The sequence below is a fragment of the Bombus vosnesenskii genome, unplaced genomic scaffold, assembly GCF_011952255.1.
Source record: "Bombus vosnesenskii isolate JDL3184/JDL3185 unplaced genomic scaffold, Bvos_JDL3184-5_v1.1 scf7180000013295, whole genome shotgun sequence".
NCBI classification, from domain to species: Eukaryota; Metazoa; Arthropoda; class Insecta; order Hymenoptera; family Apidae; genus Bombus; species Bombus vosnesenskii.
The window spans coordinates 3,401,847-3,421,720 of record NW_022882946.1 but is presented as its reverse complement, the minus strand read 5'-3'; the positions used below and the strand labels follow the sequence as shown (position 1 = coordinate 3,421,720).

Sequence of the window (19,874 nt, the reverse complement as noted above, 5' to 3'; positions counted from 1 at the left end):
GATCCCTAAATGAGGGTTGACACATTTATAAAATTCCAGAGCCAGTCAATTTGATTGGTATGACAGTTCTAGTATTAAGTATCTCTTAAGTTTTATATACAATTTCAGACCTGTTTCTATCAATTTAATCACAATAATTGTATCTCATTATGATGTTAATAAAATTTCAAAATATTTTGTATAACAAGTATAGTATATTATACAATATAATATTTTCATAGAAAGTTTGTATAAGCGTTCACTTTAGCGAACAACTGTGTAATACTATAATCTTATCACAGTAGATAATAAAGTGTAAAAAGGCCAGTAAATTTTTATCGAGTTTCAAAAATCGAACTAAGGCTTGTTTCGGTATTCCGCGTGAAATATAAAACCCGAATGGCTATAAAAGGTTACTACCTCTTCACAATACCAAAGACTGTTCATAAAGCACACACTCAATAGGGAATTGTCGAATGTACTTCTCCTCTCTACTTACAGTTGAACAATTTGGCAAGGAACGTTGAAATTATCTTGCTGAAAAAGTCGCTTAAATCAGCACATTAAAGAAATGTACATGTTAAATTTTGCGTACGTATTCTTGCTATTTACCAACGATCGACACTCCAAGTCACAATACTTTGAATTTTGACGATTGGTTATACTTTACACGATTGTATTGTATCGATATTACAAAATATTTATATTATATACATTTATTTTATATACTTTTAATACGTATTTTTTACACCAGTGGTTGTACAATGAAATTTCAATTTTCAAGTTTAGCCAACTAGTTGAAATTAAAGTTAATTCATGTAATTTAATTTTAATATATACGCAATTCTAGGCTAAAGCCATAACTACGAACTGTGGGAAAATAACTCGCCAAAGTCTATTTCATACTACCGCATAATCGATAACAACATCTGATAATTCCAGTTTGCAAGGAAATTCTTGAAAGAATGAGAAGCTGAATGTAAGGAAATCACTTGAAGTAGAACGATTCCATCGTTGAAACTCGTGGAAAACTGAGTGAAGATTTAGCGAAAGAAATATCAGGTTTAACAGAAGAGTTTTATCAGGATTCGGTTGGCCGAATTCCAACAACGGAACGGTAACAGTAACAACCGTAATTCCTTCTGTCGCGTATCCCCGTTCGTTCATCGACCATTCTGTCTCAGCAGGTGCGAATCCGGCCACATAAATTTCTGCGTGAACGGACCGAGATACGAGGGCGTAGTGACGTAGGGCGTGGACAGATTGCGGTGGAAATCGGACGAGAGGAGAAGAAGAAGAAGAAGCGGAGAGATCGATAACGGATCGGTTCGATCCGATAGCCGTCCTTTTTCTCGGTTAACGCCGTGAAACTCGATTTTCTTTCCAGCCGATCTTCCTCCTAAGGAAGCGTTGTAAAATGACACGCAACAGGTGTTTAATAAAGTCACAGAGCCGCGATATTATGTATTATTCGCGCGCCATCGACGGGATAACGCGCAAATCATGCTCGTTGTTACATACTTGTGTATTCGAAATCGCATCCGAGTGGAGAAGTTTTTTAAGGATCAGGGTAAATTGAGGCATTGAGATGACAAATCTCGGATTGAAAATTATTTCGGTACAAGTCAAGATTCTTGGAATTTGGATTTACTCGCGTATTTCGCTCATTTTTTTTAAACTATCGTTTCGTTAGTTTCGCATAATTCATTTCGTTATAATTTTATCCTCCGTTGAGATTCGACTGATAATTCGAGGTATAACGAGTTTTTTCAATAATTTTAGAACACTACGTTATGAAAGACAGTGGCGAATTGATTTACAGCACGAAATTCCAGTCGATAGTCTTTAATTTCAATTATCGTCCTTTCATCTTTTTTTCTTGTTGTCCCATACTACATGAGCATGGCTTTTTGTGAAGCTATGCTCATTGCTGATAATCACTTTTAGTACTTTTCTGGAATAAACTATCAATATCGTAGTTAAGATACTCAAGGTACTCATTGTACAAAAATTAGTGATACATCGACCTTAATAAATAAATAAATAATGTAATAAGTAGTAGTCTGATTTACGTGTTACTCTTCTTTGTACTCTTACGTGGCGTGGTTCGATACAAGTTCTCTCTTTCAAAATCAGATAATCTACGATTGATTTGTCGATAAGTTTTGATTTCTTTGTTTTGCCTTCCCAGGTATATTTATGGGTATGTTTGTGTTCGTAAAGTCCATTTGTTATTCTTAGTTTGTTAAACATACAAATGTCTATTAACGGCTTGCCATTGCCATTTACTTTGTTATTGTTATTATGAAATGGACCAGTTTATCACCGTCTTTTCAACTTGTGTGGCTATAGAAGCCTCCTAAGACGATGATATCTTTGGTAAATACAATGTCTATTAATTCTTTATCCAATTTCTCAAAGAATTCTTCTCACTAGTCTTTCCTAGGCTCATATGTTCCACGTCGCCCTCTTCGCGAAGTTGAAATGTTCTGTTCAAAGCATTTAATTAATCGTTACGTTGATAATACCCGTCATGTACCTGTATGATTTATTTCTAACGGTCGTATGGCCTGTGAGTATTTTAAATTTGTAATAATTATACAACCTGTAAGCATTTTTCAAGCGAAGAAGATCAAGGATGGCAAAAAGAAAATAACAAGACTTCAGTTTTCTCGGACATTTAGAAGCGGTAAATAGAATATTTTACCTGAGAAAATGTAAATGTGTTAATGTGAGTACAGATTTTAAATAATATTCTTCGAATATCATTTCGACAGATACGTTCGGGGAACGTTCCCAAATCTTTTTACTTTCGTTATTACACCATTCAGGGACAATAATGCAACACGATGTAATCGCTGTCCAAATATTTATTTGTATTTCGTAGAGCGTAACATTTTCCAATTTTAAGTGCGTAAGCATCCTTACAATTATCGCATTTACTTTTCAAGTTTATTTACGACAGAGAAACGACGGTCTAATGATGCGGGAAAATTATCGGTAGAATAACTCACTCTACTCTGTCTCGTGTAATCCGCTAATCGGTGTATTACGCTCGACAACGCGAGATCTTATCGCGTTAATCGCAATCGTAATTATTCGTACAATTCAATTACAATTTGATAACATGTTGATCGTTTGGTTGTAATTTTTTTACGCGTTAAATACTTCGTGTTGTTCGATTGTTAAACGTGACAGATATATATCACTTACGTAACATATTTGTACTTCTTCGAATCTCGATTGTGTTTTTAATAACTCGTTACGCTTCGTTCCAGTATTTTCAGTGAACATCGCAGTTCACTTTTATAGAGCAGATCCTGAAGCTGTTTTAGTTGGAATCAAGTCCGTCCTGAAGAAGCGAACTGTAACGTTCATGAAACACGGGAACAAAGTACAACGCGCTAATAAGAACGCGATGAAATTCGGCAAACCACAAATGCATCATCGAATAAGCTTAAAGTCTAAAATTCACATATCACATAAGTCTACGAGTAAGTACAAAGCAGACAAACTGTTTTTATGTTTTACCATGGGAAAAGGGAAAACAACACTGCGAGTAGAAGAGATATGACTGAGTAACTGGCTAAACTAGCACCGGACGAAATCAGAATGACGGCTGCATGTCCAGGAAGTTCGATTATCGAGTTATTAACCTGGGTGCTGAAAAATAAATTATTCTTATGTTACTAATGCTGAATTCGATGATTGAAACAATTAATAACAATCGAAATTAATAAATTGAAATAATTAAAATTAATATACAGCGTAAATAGTGGTCTGAAACATGTAATTAATGCCAAAGATGCCCTCGTTAAATTGACTTACTAACGTAACGAACGATTAGTCATTGACATTGTAAAGTGCAATAAACACATGCGATAAATATCCCGTAATTTCTATATATATTTACAGATACATTCCAAATTTATCGATATAATATTCGATACGTGTGTCCCATTGTCATATTAATGAAATTTCATAATGCTTCGTATGACACACATAATATATTTATAAAAAGTTTCTATAAATTCTCGAAAATTTTCACGAGCCACTATATGTATGTCCTGCTACTTACATTCGTCGAGAATGTTCTGTTCCTACGGACTTAAATCATACTTATACTTTATTCAAATTATATCGATTGATTAGACTTTATTCAAAATGATCTTAATGTTTGATTAGAATATACAAGCAAAATTCCATTCGAATAATTGTTTTCACTTACCCTGGTTGTTGATTGAAGTTCGTGCTACCGAGTAGTATCTTAGTTGACTTTTCGCTCACCCTAGTTGAGCCCAATTGCGTCAACTTCACCGAAGTTTTGTTATTTGAAATATTGATCAAAAGCGATACAGTTTCTGTTTCGTTTTCTCGCAGGACGGCGAGCACATATTTTGATATATCTTTCGTTATGAGAGAACCATGTTGCAGCACATGATCCTTTCGTAAATCGATTAATTTAGTGTAAAGCTGATAGGGAGAATTCTTCTCTTTCTCCTCTTTCTGTAAATTGACGTCTTTGAAGTTCTTGTTGACGGGTAGCCATGTTTTTGTGGTGTTACTGAAACCTACGAATAGAACTTGAGCTTACCAACTGTTACATACCTACGTTAAGTATAATATCTAATGGCTTAATCTAAGCTTTCTGGATTCAAGTATTTGCTATACTATATATTGTTTCACTCATAAATCCCGTAATAAATAAGTAAATAAAATTTGACAAACGATATTAAATAAAAGTGAACTAATTGATTCTTAACAGAAAATGTCACTGCAATGTAACATTGAAATAATTAAGCAGTTACACATATATGTAATTTCCGCCGATTTGTTTACGAGCTTGTCTAGAAACGAGAAGGATTGACTGCTAAAATAAAAATGCAGCTGCACGTTCCAGTAATTTAAATATATCAACAAAACGCAATTCAAAACGTATTATAAATTCACAGTCTACTAACATTTGCAGTAATAAAACATGCTGCATTTATGAATATGAGACCATTGAATATGAAAGCTATACCTTTCTTTCTCTTGAAATAAATACAATTTAAATATCGGAATTACCCTTCAATCGTTATTGAACTGTAGGAAGGAATTTCAAATTCATCGCTAATCCTACAAAACTAAAAATTCTCCTAGCGATAAACGGAAGTAAAAGGTAGTAGATAGAAGAAGTTGTATCACTTCGTTTCTAAATAGTTTTTAAACAAAACAAGATCGAACACACACACACATATATATAGTGGTAGATCATATATACATTAAATTTTATCATGGAACGTTTCATGTCTCAAGAGTGTGTTGTCGTAATAAAAACTTGTTATCAAAATCAATCAGAAAGTGGTAGGAGCCGAGCTCGATTGACTTCCTTGTCCGCTTGATTTAACAATTCTAGATGTTTTCTATGGAAGTATTCGAAGTAAATGTCTGTGAAAATCAATCCACCACAATTAACAAGTGGAGGGACAACATCCCCGAGGAAATTGAACGAACAACGCAACGAATATGTGAAAATATTATGGAAAAGGTAAATGGAAAAAACACATCTGATTTTGATATCATACTTTGCACATAAATACAATAATCCCATGATAAAATATCGATAAAGGGTATGTTAGATATAAGTTTTATCAAAAGTTAAAAATTCGAAATATCTTGCTACTTTATACTATACTGATCATACTTATACTATTTGTAAGTGAAATATATATGTCGGGTTTACATTAGAATTAGGGTTAAGGGCGTGAAACGAATCTTCGTTTGGGTTACACGTTGTCGTTATGTAATAGAGAAGACACTGACTAGTGCAAATACGATTATTATAGAACCGGACAAGTAACCGTGGTAGTTAGGTACTCGAGAAACTATTGACAATGATCCTAGGTTCAATAACGAATCCGCGGTCGACGCGATGATAGATGAACGTACTCACAAAATCTAAGTCGAACGCGTAATATTCACTGGTCATAAGGGGTTACTCTTTTTCATCGATGAGATCGCGAGCGGGAATGACTTTTTCGTCCCGATGATGCCACAGAGGAAAACTATATTGGGGTGTGTCTAAGGACACGAGATCATCGGATTCGTCGAGAAAAGCCTTCGTTCAGAAAGTAAGGGAAATTGGCGTTGCTGCTAATTGGTCAATCTCCATATCGGTGGTTAGAAAAAGATGCTAGCCGCCCTCGAGGGAAAGTTGCTAGTGGGAGACGCCGCTCGTTGAAAAATAGGTCTCCCTTATTTTCCCGTGGTTGGGACAAAGACTGTTTGTCTGTTTGAAGGACTTTAGTTGACTAAATCTTAAGATTTATATCGGGCCCTCGAGCTAGCTGAACATGTACTGCGGAGACGCATCGATATCTGGCAATCATCTTACTCGAAGAATAGGGTCTGCGTGTGGCGAGCTTTGTTTACTGTCGAGTGTTACAACTATTTTCTTTTTAAGGAGAGCTATAGAATTATTCCATGCCTTTGTTAGACAAAGTGTTCATCCCGTGACCGCGGCTACGTTCGGCGACTGACTATCGCCTCGAGCCCAAGCTCATTATCACAACTCTCGAACAATTACAATCTGATTGAATAACTACAATTGTTCAATTACAGCTATAGTTGACTCTAGGTTACAATGTTGCGGGATTATCCAAAATTCCAAAGGCTCCGGTGTTGTTTCATCTCCGACATATATAAGAGATGTTTTTAAATAATTTCGTTTTTAAATAATTTTTAAACGAAGGAGGATACATATAAATACGTATCTCATCCTATCTTCTTTACATTATCACAATATCATAGACTAAAATGTGTATTCACCTGCACTGGTAGTGTTATCCCATTGGAATGGTGATCGACAGCCATCGCGAACGTCGTATTTTATTTCAGGTATATCCACCATGCCGATTTCTTCTCCATAGTACGTAACCGCAACTCCGGGCAAAATCATCTCCAGCATTATCATTTGATCCGCCCTATCAGGATAACGTGAGCCAAGACGAACTCGATCGTGGTTTCCCATCTATAGAAATATAATTATGTAAATATACTTTCAATGGAATAGACTGGCGCACTAAATCCAACCGGATATTTAACATTCAGCATTTGTTCAATATTCTTTATTCTATGATATTTATCTTCGAACCCTTAAAGTTATACATGCTTTTCAGTGAAAAGCGTCAGTTTCATTTCTGATCAGACGCGACAAAAATTGTACACAGTTGATATTCTTTTATCAGTAGTTAATTCGAAAGTATTACGTAGTCGAAAGAATATTGTTAAAATGACAAATTTAAGCGAATGTTCAGGATTCTAATCGCCTTCTTATCTCTAAATTAACAGAGCAGATTTTCCTTGTTCCCCAACGAATCAGAATTTCTCGTTGTTTGTCTTATTCGTTGGAAACAAGACGCGTATTCAACGTTATTAAAGACTCTTGTGTGACTTGATTAAAAACTTACGTACCACCCAATTTGCGACCGCATTCTGCGGCATTTTATTTATCCAACTATCTATAACGTTCTTCAACTGAGTGGCGTTGGAATTTGCATCGGCGTCCGTTATAAATTTGAAATTGAATGGGACGTGCGAGCCGTAGTTGTAATACTTGATCGTGTTCGATAAAGAAGTATACGCCTCCGTCAGAAGCACCTGTAACATTAAATGTTAACACGGAGACGGGCTACTTGGGTAATAAGGTTTCTGCGATAGGACCAAATTCGAATTAATTGGTTTAAATGTTGAAAATTTTATCCGTGAAGTATTCTACGCTTTCTACATTCTGTTGAATATAAAAAGGTGCAGCATCGAATATTATCGAAATCTCGGTACCAGCGAAGCTATCGAATCTCATTGACACATTCAAAGATTAAAACTCGGAAGATTAAAACCCGAAAGAAGAAACTAAAATATTAAATATTGCGAATTGGCAAAATTGAAATAGAATATAGTCCTCAAGGCAGATAAAATTATTCAAAAATATATTTGCTTTCTCTTACTATCTCGTCACGACCATTCTTTTCCGCATATTCGTCCACGAAATTTCGCCAGCTCTGTACTAAATGGTAAGTTTCATTCTGGTCCTTTGTATAAATGTGATCGTAATAGGCGTGATTAGTTTCATTGAGGCTGGGATCCACGTGTTCGAGTTTTGGTTCGTTTTTGGTTATGTCATCCAGCTCAAACAAGTGTGGTACAGCATCTATGCGGAACCCGTCAATTCCCTTGTCCAACCAAAATTTCATTATGTCCTGCGAAAATAAGACGACCATATATGTTTCGCGCCGTTAGAAATAATTATTTAAAGATAGAAAAATAGATTCATTGAAATAAAAACGGTAAGCTTATGACAATGACGCGATCGCATCGTTCTTGCTATAATCTAGCAGATACTAATAGCCAACGTGGAAGATTCTCGATTTGTCATGATTCTCGATTTGTTGGATAAAATGACGTAATGATCTTTCTCAATTTCTAAATCTGTGCACAAAAATCAGCCCATCGATCGTCGATATCGATGCCTATCGATCTAGCGTTACTTTCTTTCTATAGACTATAGGTTGTAGTAAAATATAGAATAGCAGAATCGAGAGCTACTAACAAAAACGGTAGTCAGAATGGAAAGAAATTCGCGGTCTCGTCGAATCAATTTGAATTATATTAATGTAATCGATCGAGCTATACCTTCATCTCTTGCTGTACGACCGGGTTTCTGTAGTTCAAGTCTGGTTGTGAGGCTAAGAATTGATGAAAATAGAGTTGTTTCCTTTGCTTGTGATACGTCCATGCTGATCCATTGAACACGCTGACCCAGTTGTTAGGCGGTGAAGTCCCGTTTTCTCCTGTTCCATTGACCCATATATAGTAATCCGCATATTTTTTTGTGTTATTGACGCTTCTTTGGAACCAGAGATGCTGGTCAGACGTGTGATTAGGAACAAGATCTAAAATAACCTGAAAAATGAGGAGAAAATTATCCGTATCCTTTACGATTACTAGCGATTTTGTAAGTCCCTATGAATATATCAAATCGACGGATGGATTGTTTATGTTGGAAAAGCTAAAAATCGTGAAGTACCAACTATTATAATTATGACGGTGCACTGTCTTATATTACGCCTATTACATTATACCGTTATATTTTATTATATTATATATATATCATTTACCAAAGTAATTTTGAATTATTTATATGGATAAAGTGCGGCACGAATCGGTAACCGCGATATTTGAACGAGTGCTGATAATTCAACAAACTCGGCTATCAAAGAAATGCTTATTAGCATTGAGACAACTGCTATTCATTGATATTATAATATATTTTGTCTCACCGTTATGATAACAGGTATTTTCAGATTTTGTCAACATAATTTCTATGGTAATATTATTGCTTTATTGTATTATGGTAAATGTTTGTTATTGTCGCGTTGAAATTATGCTGATATGCATCGCAATTCGATGTTATACAAACGAGCAATAAATTACAATCGTTAACGTAACTTGTCTTTAAAACAAACTCTCGTTCTCCACGTTCTTCGCGCGTGTTGTTTAATTGCTTAACACGATTCAACGATGTTGTACGATTCGATTAAGATCAACGATCAAATGTAATTCATTTATCGCCATTCGCAAAATTTCATTTCGCTTTACCTTTAAACCAATTTTATGAGCCTCTACCAAAAGATTCTCGAGATCTATTAGAGTACCGAAGACTGGAGCGACGTCTCTAAAGTCTGATATGTCATATCCGAAATCATTCATAGGGCTTTTATTGATCGGTGACAGCCAGATCGCTGTTACTCCAGTAGAATTGAAATGCTGAAGTTTGCTGGTAATACCTGTGAGAAAACCAAGTACAATTTTATATCAATTCCAACGATTATAGGAATACAAATGGAGGATATTCTTTCGAACGACACTGGTAATCGATCAGGATGAACTTTGATAGATATCACGGAATGGGGTGGATTTAATTACGTTGATTAATTACATTATGTTAATTAATTAAACGAAATATTAACATAGAAACTACATTAATATCATTCGGTCTTTGAGTTTATCAGACTATACCGTTCTAACATAAAAGTCGTATATTCGTTCAGCGATATAAAAGTCGGAAAATGAACTTATGATATTTTTCTTGCGTAGTCTTCAATCGATATCAATTACTTCCTACCAACAATATCTACTAATTCTAAGTATATATGCAAGACTGTTTGATCAATGTAAGATCAAAGGTCAAAATTAAATTAAAGAACTTCGTTTCAAATACATTTTATATATTGGCAATAATTTAGAATCGTGGAAATATTTCTGAACAGTAATGCATGCTCAAGCAATATTTCGATAAATGTTACGGATAATATGATGAAAAAAATAACATTGTAAAATTCCACCGTTCGATACACAGAATAGTATGGAATCTTTTACCTTTTTCTTTTGCATCGTATGATTAGATAAAGTTGTGAGATATGAGATATCAGTGGATGTTTATATATACAGCTATTCGAAAAATGTCATCTTATCTATAAAAATATATTTATGAAATCGATAATACTATAGATACTAATACAATATCGTGTAGACTAAAGACGAGCGATCGGTACATTGATATAGGGAAATTTTTTTCGAAACGTTGACCTTGACATTATATTTTCAAGCTTATCAAAAATGATAAAATATATGTTATTCTAAACAATCACCATTGAATAGTTTCTCCATCTTAGTGTCGACTACCAATTGTATATGCATACGTGTTAAAGAAGAAGCTACGTTATAATAATAGCTTTTACTAAATTTTATGTATTTACTATGTCATTTGTATGTATTTTACTATTAATCACATTGATGTAATTTGTTACGATTCCGAGTATCGTTTTAATATTTAAAAAGACACATCCAAACATAATTTATTAATGTCATAATCGATGTTGTTACAGGTAAGTGAAAGACGCAAATAATCGTGGCGTCATACGGCAAAGTAACAATTTAATGTAATCTTAGAACTCATTAACGCGTTCTAATCTCTATATAAAATTAGAAACGAACCGATACTTTTGTGTAGTTCGTTGTATGCCGTGAAATCTATCAAATATTATACTTGAAAAATCGAAATTGTTGTATAATGAGAAATTGTAGTATATTAGAAAAAAATAAATTGCTTTAAAACGACTAAATTTCGACTGTAGTTAACAGACATTTCTAAATAAAATTTGCTACACTTTATTTTACGTTTTGCCCATTAGCATGATTTATCATTAAACGTCGTACAATTATTGTCGTGTGAATCTCTGAAAATTTGCAATCTAAATATCAATATTAAATATATAAATACTGGAAAGCTAGATATTTCGTTAATAGATATTACATATTTGTAGAAAGATGAAAATGGGAAAAATGCCAACTACAGTCTGACACGCGATTATTTAAATTAATTCGTTTTTTAAATAAATAATTATCGATCCTACGACTATCTCGTTAGTCCACCGTCGTAGGAGACATTTTCTGGGATTCGACACATCCTTTTAATTACTATCGAGCATTCGAAGACCGCACGTTACATCACGTACATGAAAGAAAGGAAGTATGATGCTAGAGGTGCTATTAAATATTACGGAACTGTTTTTATCTTTTGTTATCGTACGCCGTACTGCTATTCTTGCGAAACGTGTACAGAATTAAAGAATTAAAAGTAAAGGATGTTACTTGAAAAAATACACAAGGATGTTTGCAGAGTATTGTTCCATTTATCTAGTAAGAAAAAACTGTTCAACGTATAAATCTCTTAAATATTTTATTGCTTACTACTGCCTCATTCTTATTTCCTTCGTTACTATAGAAAATCACTGTTACTTTTTACTGTTAACTGGGAATAACCGCTGATATCATAGTAATTAGGCGAGGAATCGAAACCTTGGATTGGTTCCAAGTTGCCAACACTGTACACGAGATGCCCAAGTGTTTTATGCATCACTTAAAATATCGTTAACCACTAACGATACTACCGTTAGACACTATAATTAATTTCAATATTAATTGTACGATCGGATGAATCATTAATTTATTTGTTGGTTAATTAAGCGGAACTAACACTAACCATTAACAAAATTATCATCACTATTTATACCAAGAATTCATAATGTAGATTTATACAGTCTTTCGATTTCTCTGTTGGTTTCCACCGACAATTTTTCAAAGGAACACCATTTACACCTGTCAGCTTCGGCCATTGTAGTTTGCAATTATGACGATACAATCCTCAAGAATCTCGTTATTACACTTCGTTAGATGTATATGTCGCGTTACGAAACTTCCTTCCATGAACACTTGAATCGCGATCTTTAAATGACCATGTCTTTTAATAGTTGATTACTTTTTTAGGTAGTTCGCAGTATCGTACACTTAAATATATTTTCTATGGCTTAGACGTTTCAATTTTAGCCTTATTTGCCGGCTTGAAATCTTCTACGAACCTAATTCTTATTCCCTGAGCATAGTGTGTAGATATGGTGTGAATAAAATTAAAAGATGTGACAAGAAATCCGAAATTTTAGTTGTCCAAGCACAGAGTAAAATGATCACGAGAGAACGAATCAAACGTTACAAGAGAGAAGAATGGCTACAGGAAAGAAATCTATAGGAAGACTAATAAACAAGATCGTATAAAAATTTCAGAATATTTCATACACCACTGCGTCCGTATCCAAACTTTTCCACCAGTTAGCGTATATTTCTCATTAATTATCGTTAATAATTAAATCACGAATTTATTCAAATTACATCTTATTTATTCTAGCTTTTCTGAATCGCGATTATTTCACATCTGTCTCGTCTCGATATTCTTTAAACTGTCTGAAATGATGCAACGAACGGTTCGCGTGCCACGGAACGTTACCAGATACCTGAACATCCTAATGTTTCCTACGGATTTCCTACCTTTCAAGTCTCCAATGCCATCGCCGTTTGAATCCTTGAGACTCCGAGGATACACTTGATAGAAAACCGCATTCTTCCACCAACCCTTGTTCTTGATCTCGGCGGCGGCCAGGCCGACCGCAACGAGAAGCACAACCACCACGAAGCTGATGTTCTTCATGATTTGAATGATGCGGCGCGCAATCACTCGGCTTCTTATATGCCAGATTCGATGGTAAAAAAGAGCAGCGTATCGCATGTCCTTATCAACAGAGCATTGAGAAAAATCGAGATAAATAACATGATACCAAAGAAAAATCGCGCGATGATCGAGCAATTTGAATTATATGACGTTCTACCTCTTCACGGTTCGTGTATCTTTTACAATAGGATATTTTTTGTAATTACATCGATTAGAATTTGTCGAATATTTTCTCCGTCGTGATTCTAAGTAATTTCACTTGGAACTTGCGCTCGGCTTTAGTTTTCGAGATACTCGTAAAAGTGTTTTTCATACTTTTTACTTTGCTGTGTAGCAGGGGAACGGGTAGGTTTGTGGAGGAATGAAAAATAAAAAAGAACGAGAGAAAAGAAAAGAAAGTTAGAGCGAGGTTTATAAATGGACATGAATATGGCTTGCATATGTTTGCACCGCTATGCGTTTAAATATGTATGCATTATTGCGTGTTTGTATAGTTTCAATTTGCAAGTACAGGAAAATAAAGAAGGAAATCGTCGTTCAAATTGGCTTAACTATTCGATAATTTGTACAGTGACTCAGTGACTACAGAAAGTATTTGCACACCACTGTGTTTATTATCGCACTTATATGCTAGTTGATTAGATCCAACTATAGTAAATTTCGTATCATACAATAGTACTTTCATATAATTGCAACAATTTGATACCAAGGAAAGGAAATGTAGAACTTAAGAAAAAAAAATGCTTCGTTAAAAAATACGTGTATGTGCAAAAATATTTTTTTAACCACATACTTCAGTAATCTATACTTTCTTTATTTAATATTTTTTAGTTTGACTTTAGGTTTGGGTTAGCTTGGGTTAGCTTGAATTAGTCTTAACACTAGAACTACCACACCAGTCAAATTGACTGGCTTTACAATTTTATTTTAAAATTCCTACTTCGTGTTATATTTTTTTTCGCAATGATGTAATGACTTTCGCAACGATAACTAAAAGAATAATAGAATGAATTTTATTTCGTTTTTTATGTATTCGAACTGAAAATAATCTTGTATCAAGGCTACTTATATCAATACCAGTCAAAATGACTGGTACTCGTCAAAGTATAAAAGGATCCTGCAATCTGTTTATCGAGCCCCAGTTAACCAATTTTGTACAACTTTGCACACATATTTTTCAAATTTTTACCGCGTATCATTCGATGTGATGATATCAGTTATCAGAAAAATTCCGGATCGATCGCTAGATCGCTAGATACTAACGCTGGAAATACCACAGCAGTTAAAATGACTGGCTCTGGAATTTTATAAATGTGTCAACCCTCATTTAGAGATCCCAGATGGATTAATAATACCAAAAATCTACTACGCGACATGGAATTGCTTCTGTAAGAAAGTAATAAATCAATAAAAATAAAAATATTCTATTATTACGTATTTTTTTAAGAACCAGTCATTTTCATTGGTTTTGGTAGAAATAGCTTCGTGTTAACTATCGGTAGTTCCAGTGTTAAACATTTAAAGATTATTATTATTAGATACTATCTTAAAAATTAATCTTAGAAATAAAAAATTTAGACACTATTAGGTACAAAGTACGTAAGATGTTTAAGACGTTAGAAAGTTTGAAGGCTGTTAACCTGTGATTGCTACGTCAATTGCAAAGTCGAGTAAGCTTCACATTGTGCACGATTCAGAGAATTTTAGTCGCCCTCCTTACGCTAAATTTCGCAACGAGAAAACAGCAGATTCGAAGCGGGATTCCGCGAAATTCGAAAGAAAAGTTGTGTTGCGCGGAGATTTTATAAAACTTGCACTTGTTGGCGTGTGCCAAGAAAATTGTCGAAGGCGGCAAAGAACGAGAAAAGAAGTTGCCAGCTCTTTTTGCGCGGTGGGTAATTCGAAGTTGTACCAAAGTTTCCTCTGTCCATATTGCAACGAAAGAACATGTTTTCTATTGCAACCAACGAACCTCGCGTCAAAATTGAGAAGAATATTTGGAATTGTTGAATTTTACAAACAGAAACAAGTAGCAAGCAATTGGAACGTACAGTGGGAAAGACTTGTTATGCCAATTCACGAGCAAAATGCTACTTTATTTTAATTTCTCTCGTTGACATTAGTTGCAAGAGGAATGCGGCTGTTTATGAATTTATGGTAAATTTAGACGTATAAACATATCCAAGATAAAGTGATTACTATAATATTTATTGTGTAAAACAAGCCTTTATTTAGATTCTATTTCTGTACGATCATAAAGATATGAAATTGCACAGACATCTAGTTATAAGTAGCTGTTGATACAGATGGATGATTATGAACTTTTTTAGTTTCCAGTTCTTAGTTATGATTACGTCGTTTTAAAAAAATCTAGCTCGGATCGGTCAAGTTACTTTAAGCGACTTGAGATCGAGTCACTCGACTAATGAAAACAAGCGTAGGAACTTGAATGAATTTTTTGTGTCAAGTAAACAATAATTTGACATCGGTAAAGTGTCTTAATAATTACTTCAACTCACATTGCTACATTATCGTAATATTATTAAGAACAAGGATCAGTGTTTACGGATCAAGTAGTTGTAGATCAAATGATAATATAATTTTTTCTACGACTAAAACGAAGAAATCAAAATAGGATATTCGTTGTAGAATATTCTGAGAATCCTAAAATTAATGATAATATACGGCGATTATTGAAAAAAGAATTTTCGATGATTCTTTTCTAAGTTAATCTTGTTTCGTTCTGAACATATGATCAGCCTTCAGAACGTACCTAAACCCAAGAAGCACAAACGTTAAACGGACCAAAATTCGATAACAACGATCGTGTACAAGATTTTATACAAATTTTCTTTTCGTCAAAATGAACAAATCTTTTTACATAAGAAATTCCAAGTTACTAAATACACAAGGAAAAGTTATATTTTATAACGGGCATTAAGTTATTTTCTGAGCTTCTTTAAAAGAGAAATGAAGCTCGTGTATAAAAACGGTAATTGCTTATGACTCAATCAAATGAAACACAAAACTGAGATGAAAGAGAGAAAGGGTAAAAGTTTTTGTCGCTATTCTTTTTTAATACGTAATTCAGAAGGTGGTAGTTATCTTTAACAAGCGATCTTGGAACCGCAGCAAAAACATATTATACTCTGGAACAAATTACTCGCTGTTCGCTCTTCTATTATATTATAATAACTCAACTTTTTTAACTGGCAATCGGATCCAATGATATTTGCCAGAAGTGGCTTTATAACAAATCCTATAAAAAGTAATCAATCGTATCTGCAATGAATATTGCGAATTGATTAAACTGTGAATATTTGTATGTTTATGAGCAATGTGAAAGTGCGAGAACGTACAGAAAAGTCTAGAAATGTATATTGCTGTTTTAAAGTTTGCCATATGTTAGGATTTCAATAGAAATAATGGCTTGCTTAAATAAATAAATATCTTATTCGTTATATTACTCCTTTACAGTATTGAAATTGTAACTGTGGGATCCTGTTTTAAAATTAAACGTTTTAACGATACTATTTCTTCTTCCTCAGGAAAATGTACAAAAACAGTTGTTCCGTTCGAAAAGCAAATTGTGCTGCAAACTTTTAAACGGGTGTATATGCGATATGCAACGATAATATAAAATATTTCAAGTAAAATACTATTGTAAAATATTGATTATATTTAGTGTGTGGGACAAATCTATCTTGCATTTTTTTAGCTATATTAAAAAAATCTATATGTATATGTATCTGTAGTTTAATGATAAAGATGACGTCAGTCTGCAATCTATATCTTAAAATTCTATACTAACGGAACACGTGGCAAGCATATTTATTCGTCTATCTTGGCTCTTATTACCTAGAATACACCCTATATAGATTTTACGCATCTCCCCTTCTTATTAACGCAGAAATGTAGTAAGTTTATTGGTTTTAAAACACACTGCTGATGTAATACTTAATCATACTTGTGCAAGATACTATTTTTAAATTATTAATGATTAGATATGTATAAGCTTTATTGTTTCAATTTCTATAAGACGATTTTTAAACATTTCAGATAGAAGACGGTAAATATATAATGGTGGAAAATGTACAGTTTGAGATGTTTCCAGGAATATAATTTTTTCAATATTTCTAATGGACAAGATCATTAGAACAATCTAATATTTAGTAACTTTTACACATTTATATTAGGCGTGAGCATTATTTAGATGAAATATTTGAAAAATGATTATTTAAACGGTTATCGTGTTACTTGGGCAGATGTTACTTCGAAATAATTTATTTCAGCGAATAAAACGATCTTTCTCGGAATAATTTTATCATTTAACTGTCAAACGAAATAGATTTTTATTTTAGCTAGCATTTATACTTTTGAATAAATATTTCCTGAAACGATTTTCAGGAAATAATTTTCCAATAATTTTCCTACCTATTATCTCACAATCGGATACGTATTACACAAGCATAAGTGAAATTAAAATAATTTCAGGAGTAGAACGTTGTTAAAACGCACGAATGTACGCCGATAGTCCTGTCAGGACAAAATAATTTATTCAACATCAGCAAATTTGCAACATAGCGATCATAGTTTCAATGAGTCGAGAAAGTTTGCGATAGCATTCTGAGCACGCTGATGTTTCTGATGTTTCGTCGCTATTAAAAGTATAATGGTGTCACGGTGCTTATGACGGGTAATGGTAGGTTGTATTTCCAAAATTCGAAAATGGAATATCATGTACACGATACTCATGCGTAGTCGAGATACAAAATGATATTCATATGTAGATGAGATAAAAATCGCACAAACGAATTAAACGTACAACGAAATTCCACGATTTTTTATTATAGTCTTCTAGGAAATATACGATAATTTTAAAGTGGATTTTATATCGAAATGATGAAGTCGAACAAACACGCAATGACACTTATAAAAATTAATTGTTGAAACGTATAAAATACGATTTATTTAGTATTTACTTTCGTCAGAAAGGAATTAAAAGAAAATTATCTGTATAGATAACGATCTATTAGATCAATGTACAGGTCTATAGTACGTGTGTTACAGGAAACAGATACAGATCTTGCAAAGTTTCAATCATTCGTTGTGCATAATCATGAAGCTACAGCGGTGCAAGCATATTCTTTGTTTTATTTTGAACTTGATACGATAGGTAAAGAATTAACAACAGGGAGCCGTTCTCTTGTTATAATTTTGAAAGTATAAAATATTAATTATATTATTTAATATTGTAATTAATATTATAATAATTTAATAATAATAATATATAATTTAATATAATAATAATAATATTAATTAGAAAATTTTTAATAATTATTAATTACAAATATTTCGAAAACATATATGTTTCGATTAAATTGCACAATGTGTCAAAATACTTGTGCCTGGTAGTATTTCATTTACTCGCGAAAAGAATACAAATTTCCGAATATTGTCATTTTTCTTTGATTCGACGATATGTTATCTTATCGTATCTTTCGAACAATGTTCATTGATATAAAGTAGATACCGAAAGCAATCGAGAAATACGTACATTGAAAACATAATCCAGCGGCGCATATGTATATTTTGGCAAATGACGTAAGTTTATTCAGCAGCGTACTGAAAGTTGTTAAAAATCAGAAAACCGTATAAATGTGCGGGATTACGCCCCATACAAACCATTCGTAGCGAACAGTGATATTTTTTACGTTTTAACCGGAGAGCAAAAGGATAAACAGGTGATCCTGTTACACGAAATAGAATTTAAGCGAAAATATTGGAGCATCGCGCATGATTTTATCTCTGGCTGGCGAATTTCAGCTTCTGAATAAGAAACTTTTCGATTTGACAAGCGTATGTTAGTAAAGGTAGTGAATATTTATTTTACGACGAATAATTTATTATGTTATTGATAGGTAGAGCGTGCAGATTTTTCTGCATTTATGTGAAATTCAAAGGTATGAAAATATATAAAATATACAAAGTATTCGTAACAATTTTTAAGTGAAATAAATATTCAAAGTCTATCTGTTCATTAACTTTGATGTAAATATTTCAATGGTAACATTTTCCAAATTTTCTTGTAAACGTTACTATTAAAGTAGCTTTTAATTTTCACCGTTTAGTTTAATTTCTCATCGAAAGTTTAAGAGTTCCAATAGGGAGAAAGAATCGATACGATCGATAAATACTCGATTCGTTACAATGTAAAAAATGTGTACGTGCGAGGAATAAAACGAAATTCGTATGCAAACATCGTTTTCCTTTGCTTCGTCTAGATTGCAAGATTGAATCAGTTGTTGCAGCGACTTGCTTCCAAAATTCTCGGTGTTCGTTTCTCAAATGCATTTGCACGAAAGAAACAATCCACTATGTTGCTTGCATTATTAAATTTTTACGTTTCCAACGTTAATTTCCCTTCAACGAAACAGCACACGTGTATAACTCTAAAACGCCCTAATTGTGATTTTCATTTCGTCCTACGATTCATCCTAATTACGACACATTCTATTTTAAAGGTATACTTGTCTGTATTAGAATAAAAAGTAAATTTTCCTTTCTGCGATTCTGGTTTGTTCTCTCTTTTAAAGTTTCTCTGGCGCAAATTAATATAGAGGGAAGAACTCGTTTCATAAAACATAAGAAGCAATTCTAAATAATCAAACAGTCACGGCAGCTCGATACGTAGGAAACTTTGATACATACACATTGAAGTTGCGACGACGAACGAATGTTATGTCTTTCGCTGCACAGACAAGTTATATAAGAGTTTCGGAAAAAACCA

General features: G+C 33.4%; 2 protein-coding genes across 9 annotated transcripts in view; one reads left to right on the top strand and one right to left on the bottom strand.

Moving 5' to 3' along the window:
- LOC117233418 (calcium/calmodulin-dependent 3',5'-cyclic nucleotide phosphodiesterase 1-like) overlaps positions 1-19,874 on the top strand; it is a 208,193-nt gene that overhangs the window by 142,370 nt on the left and 45,949 nt on the right. The window lies entirely within an intron of this gene.
- On the bottom strand, positions 2,832-13,141 carry LOC117233420 (alpha-glucosidase-like). Its single transcript, XM_033493727.1, has 8 exons — positions 12,904-13,141; positions 9,619-9,806; positions 8,653-8,922; positions 7,968-8,219; positions 7,435-7,620; positions 6,790-6,991; positions 4,208-4,550; positions 2,832-3,642 (listed from the first exon to the last, which is right to left on the bottom strand). Exons 1-8 carry the CDS (start codon positions 13,139-13,141, stop codon positions 3,507-3,509), a joined length of 1,815 nt encoding a protein of 604 aa, XP_033349618.1. The 3' UTR covers positions 2,832-3,506.

What these genes read in the sequence shown, in the direction of transcription:
- LOC117233420 (XM_033493727.1), bottom strand. Translation starts at nt 13,141, where the DNA reads ATGCGATACGCTGCTCTTTTTTACCATCGAATCTGGCATATAAGAAGC. An exon ending in ATGCGGTCGCAAATTGGGTG is followed by an intron (nt 6,992 to 7,434) that starts GTACGTAAGTTT and finishes ATATTTCTATAG; the next exon opens with ATGGGAAACCACGATCGAGT. An exon ending in GGATAACACTACCAGTGCAG is followed by an intron (nt 4,551 to 6,789) that starts GTGAATACACAT and finishes TTCTATTCGTAG; the next exon opens with GTTTCAGTAACACCACAAAA.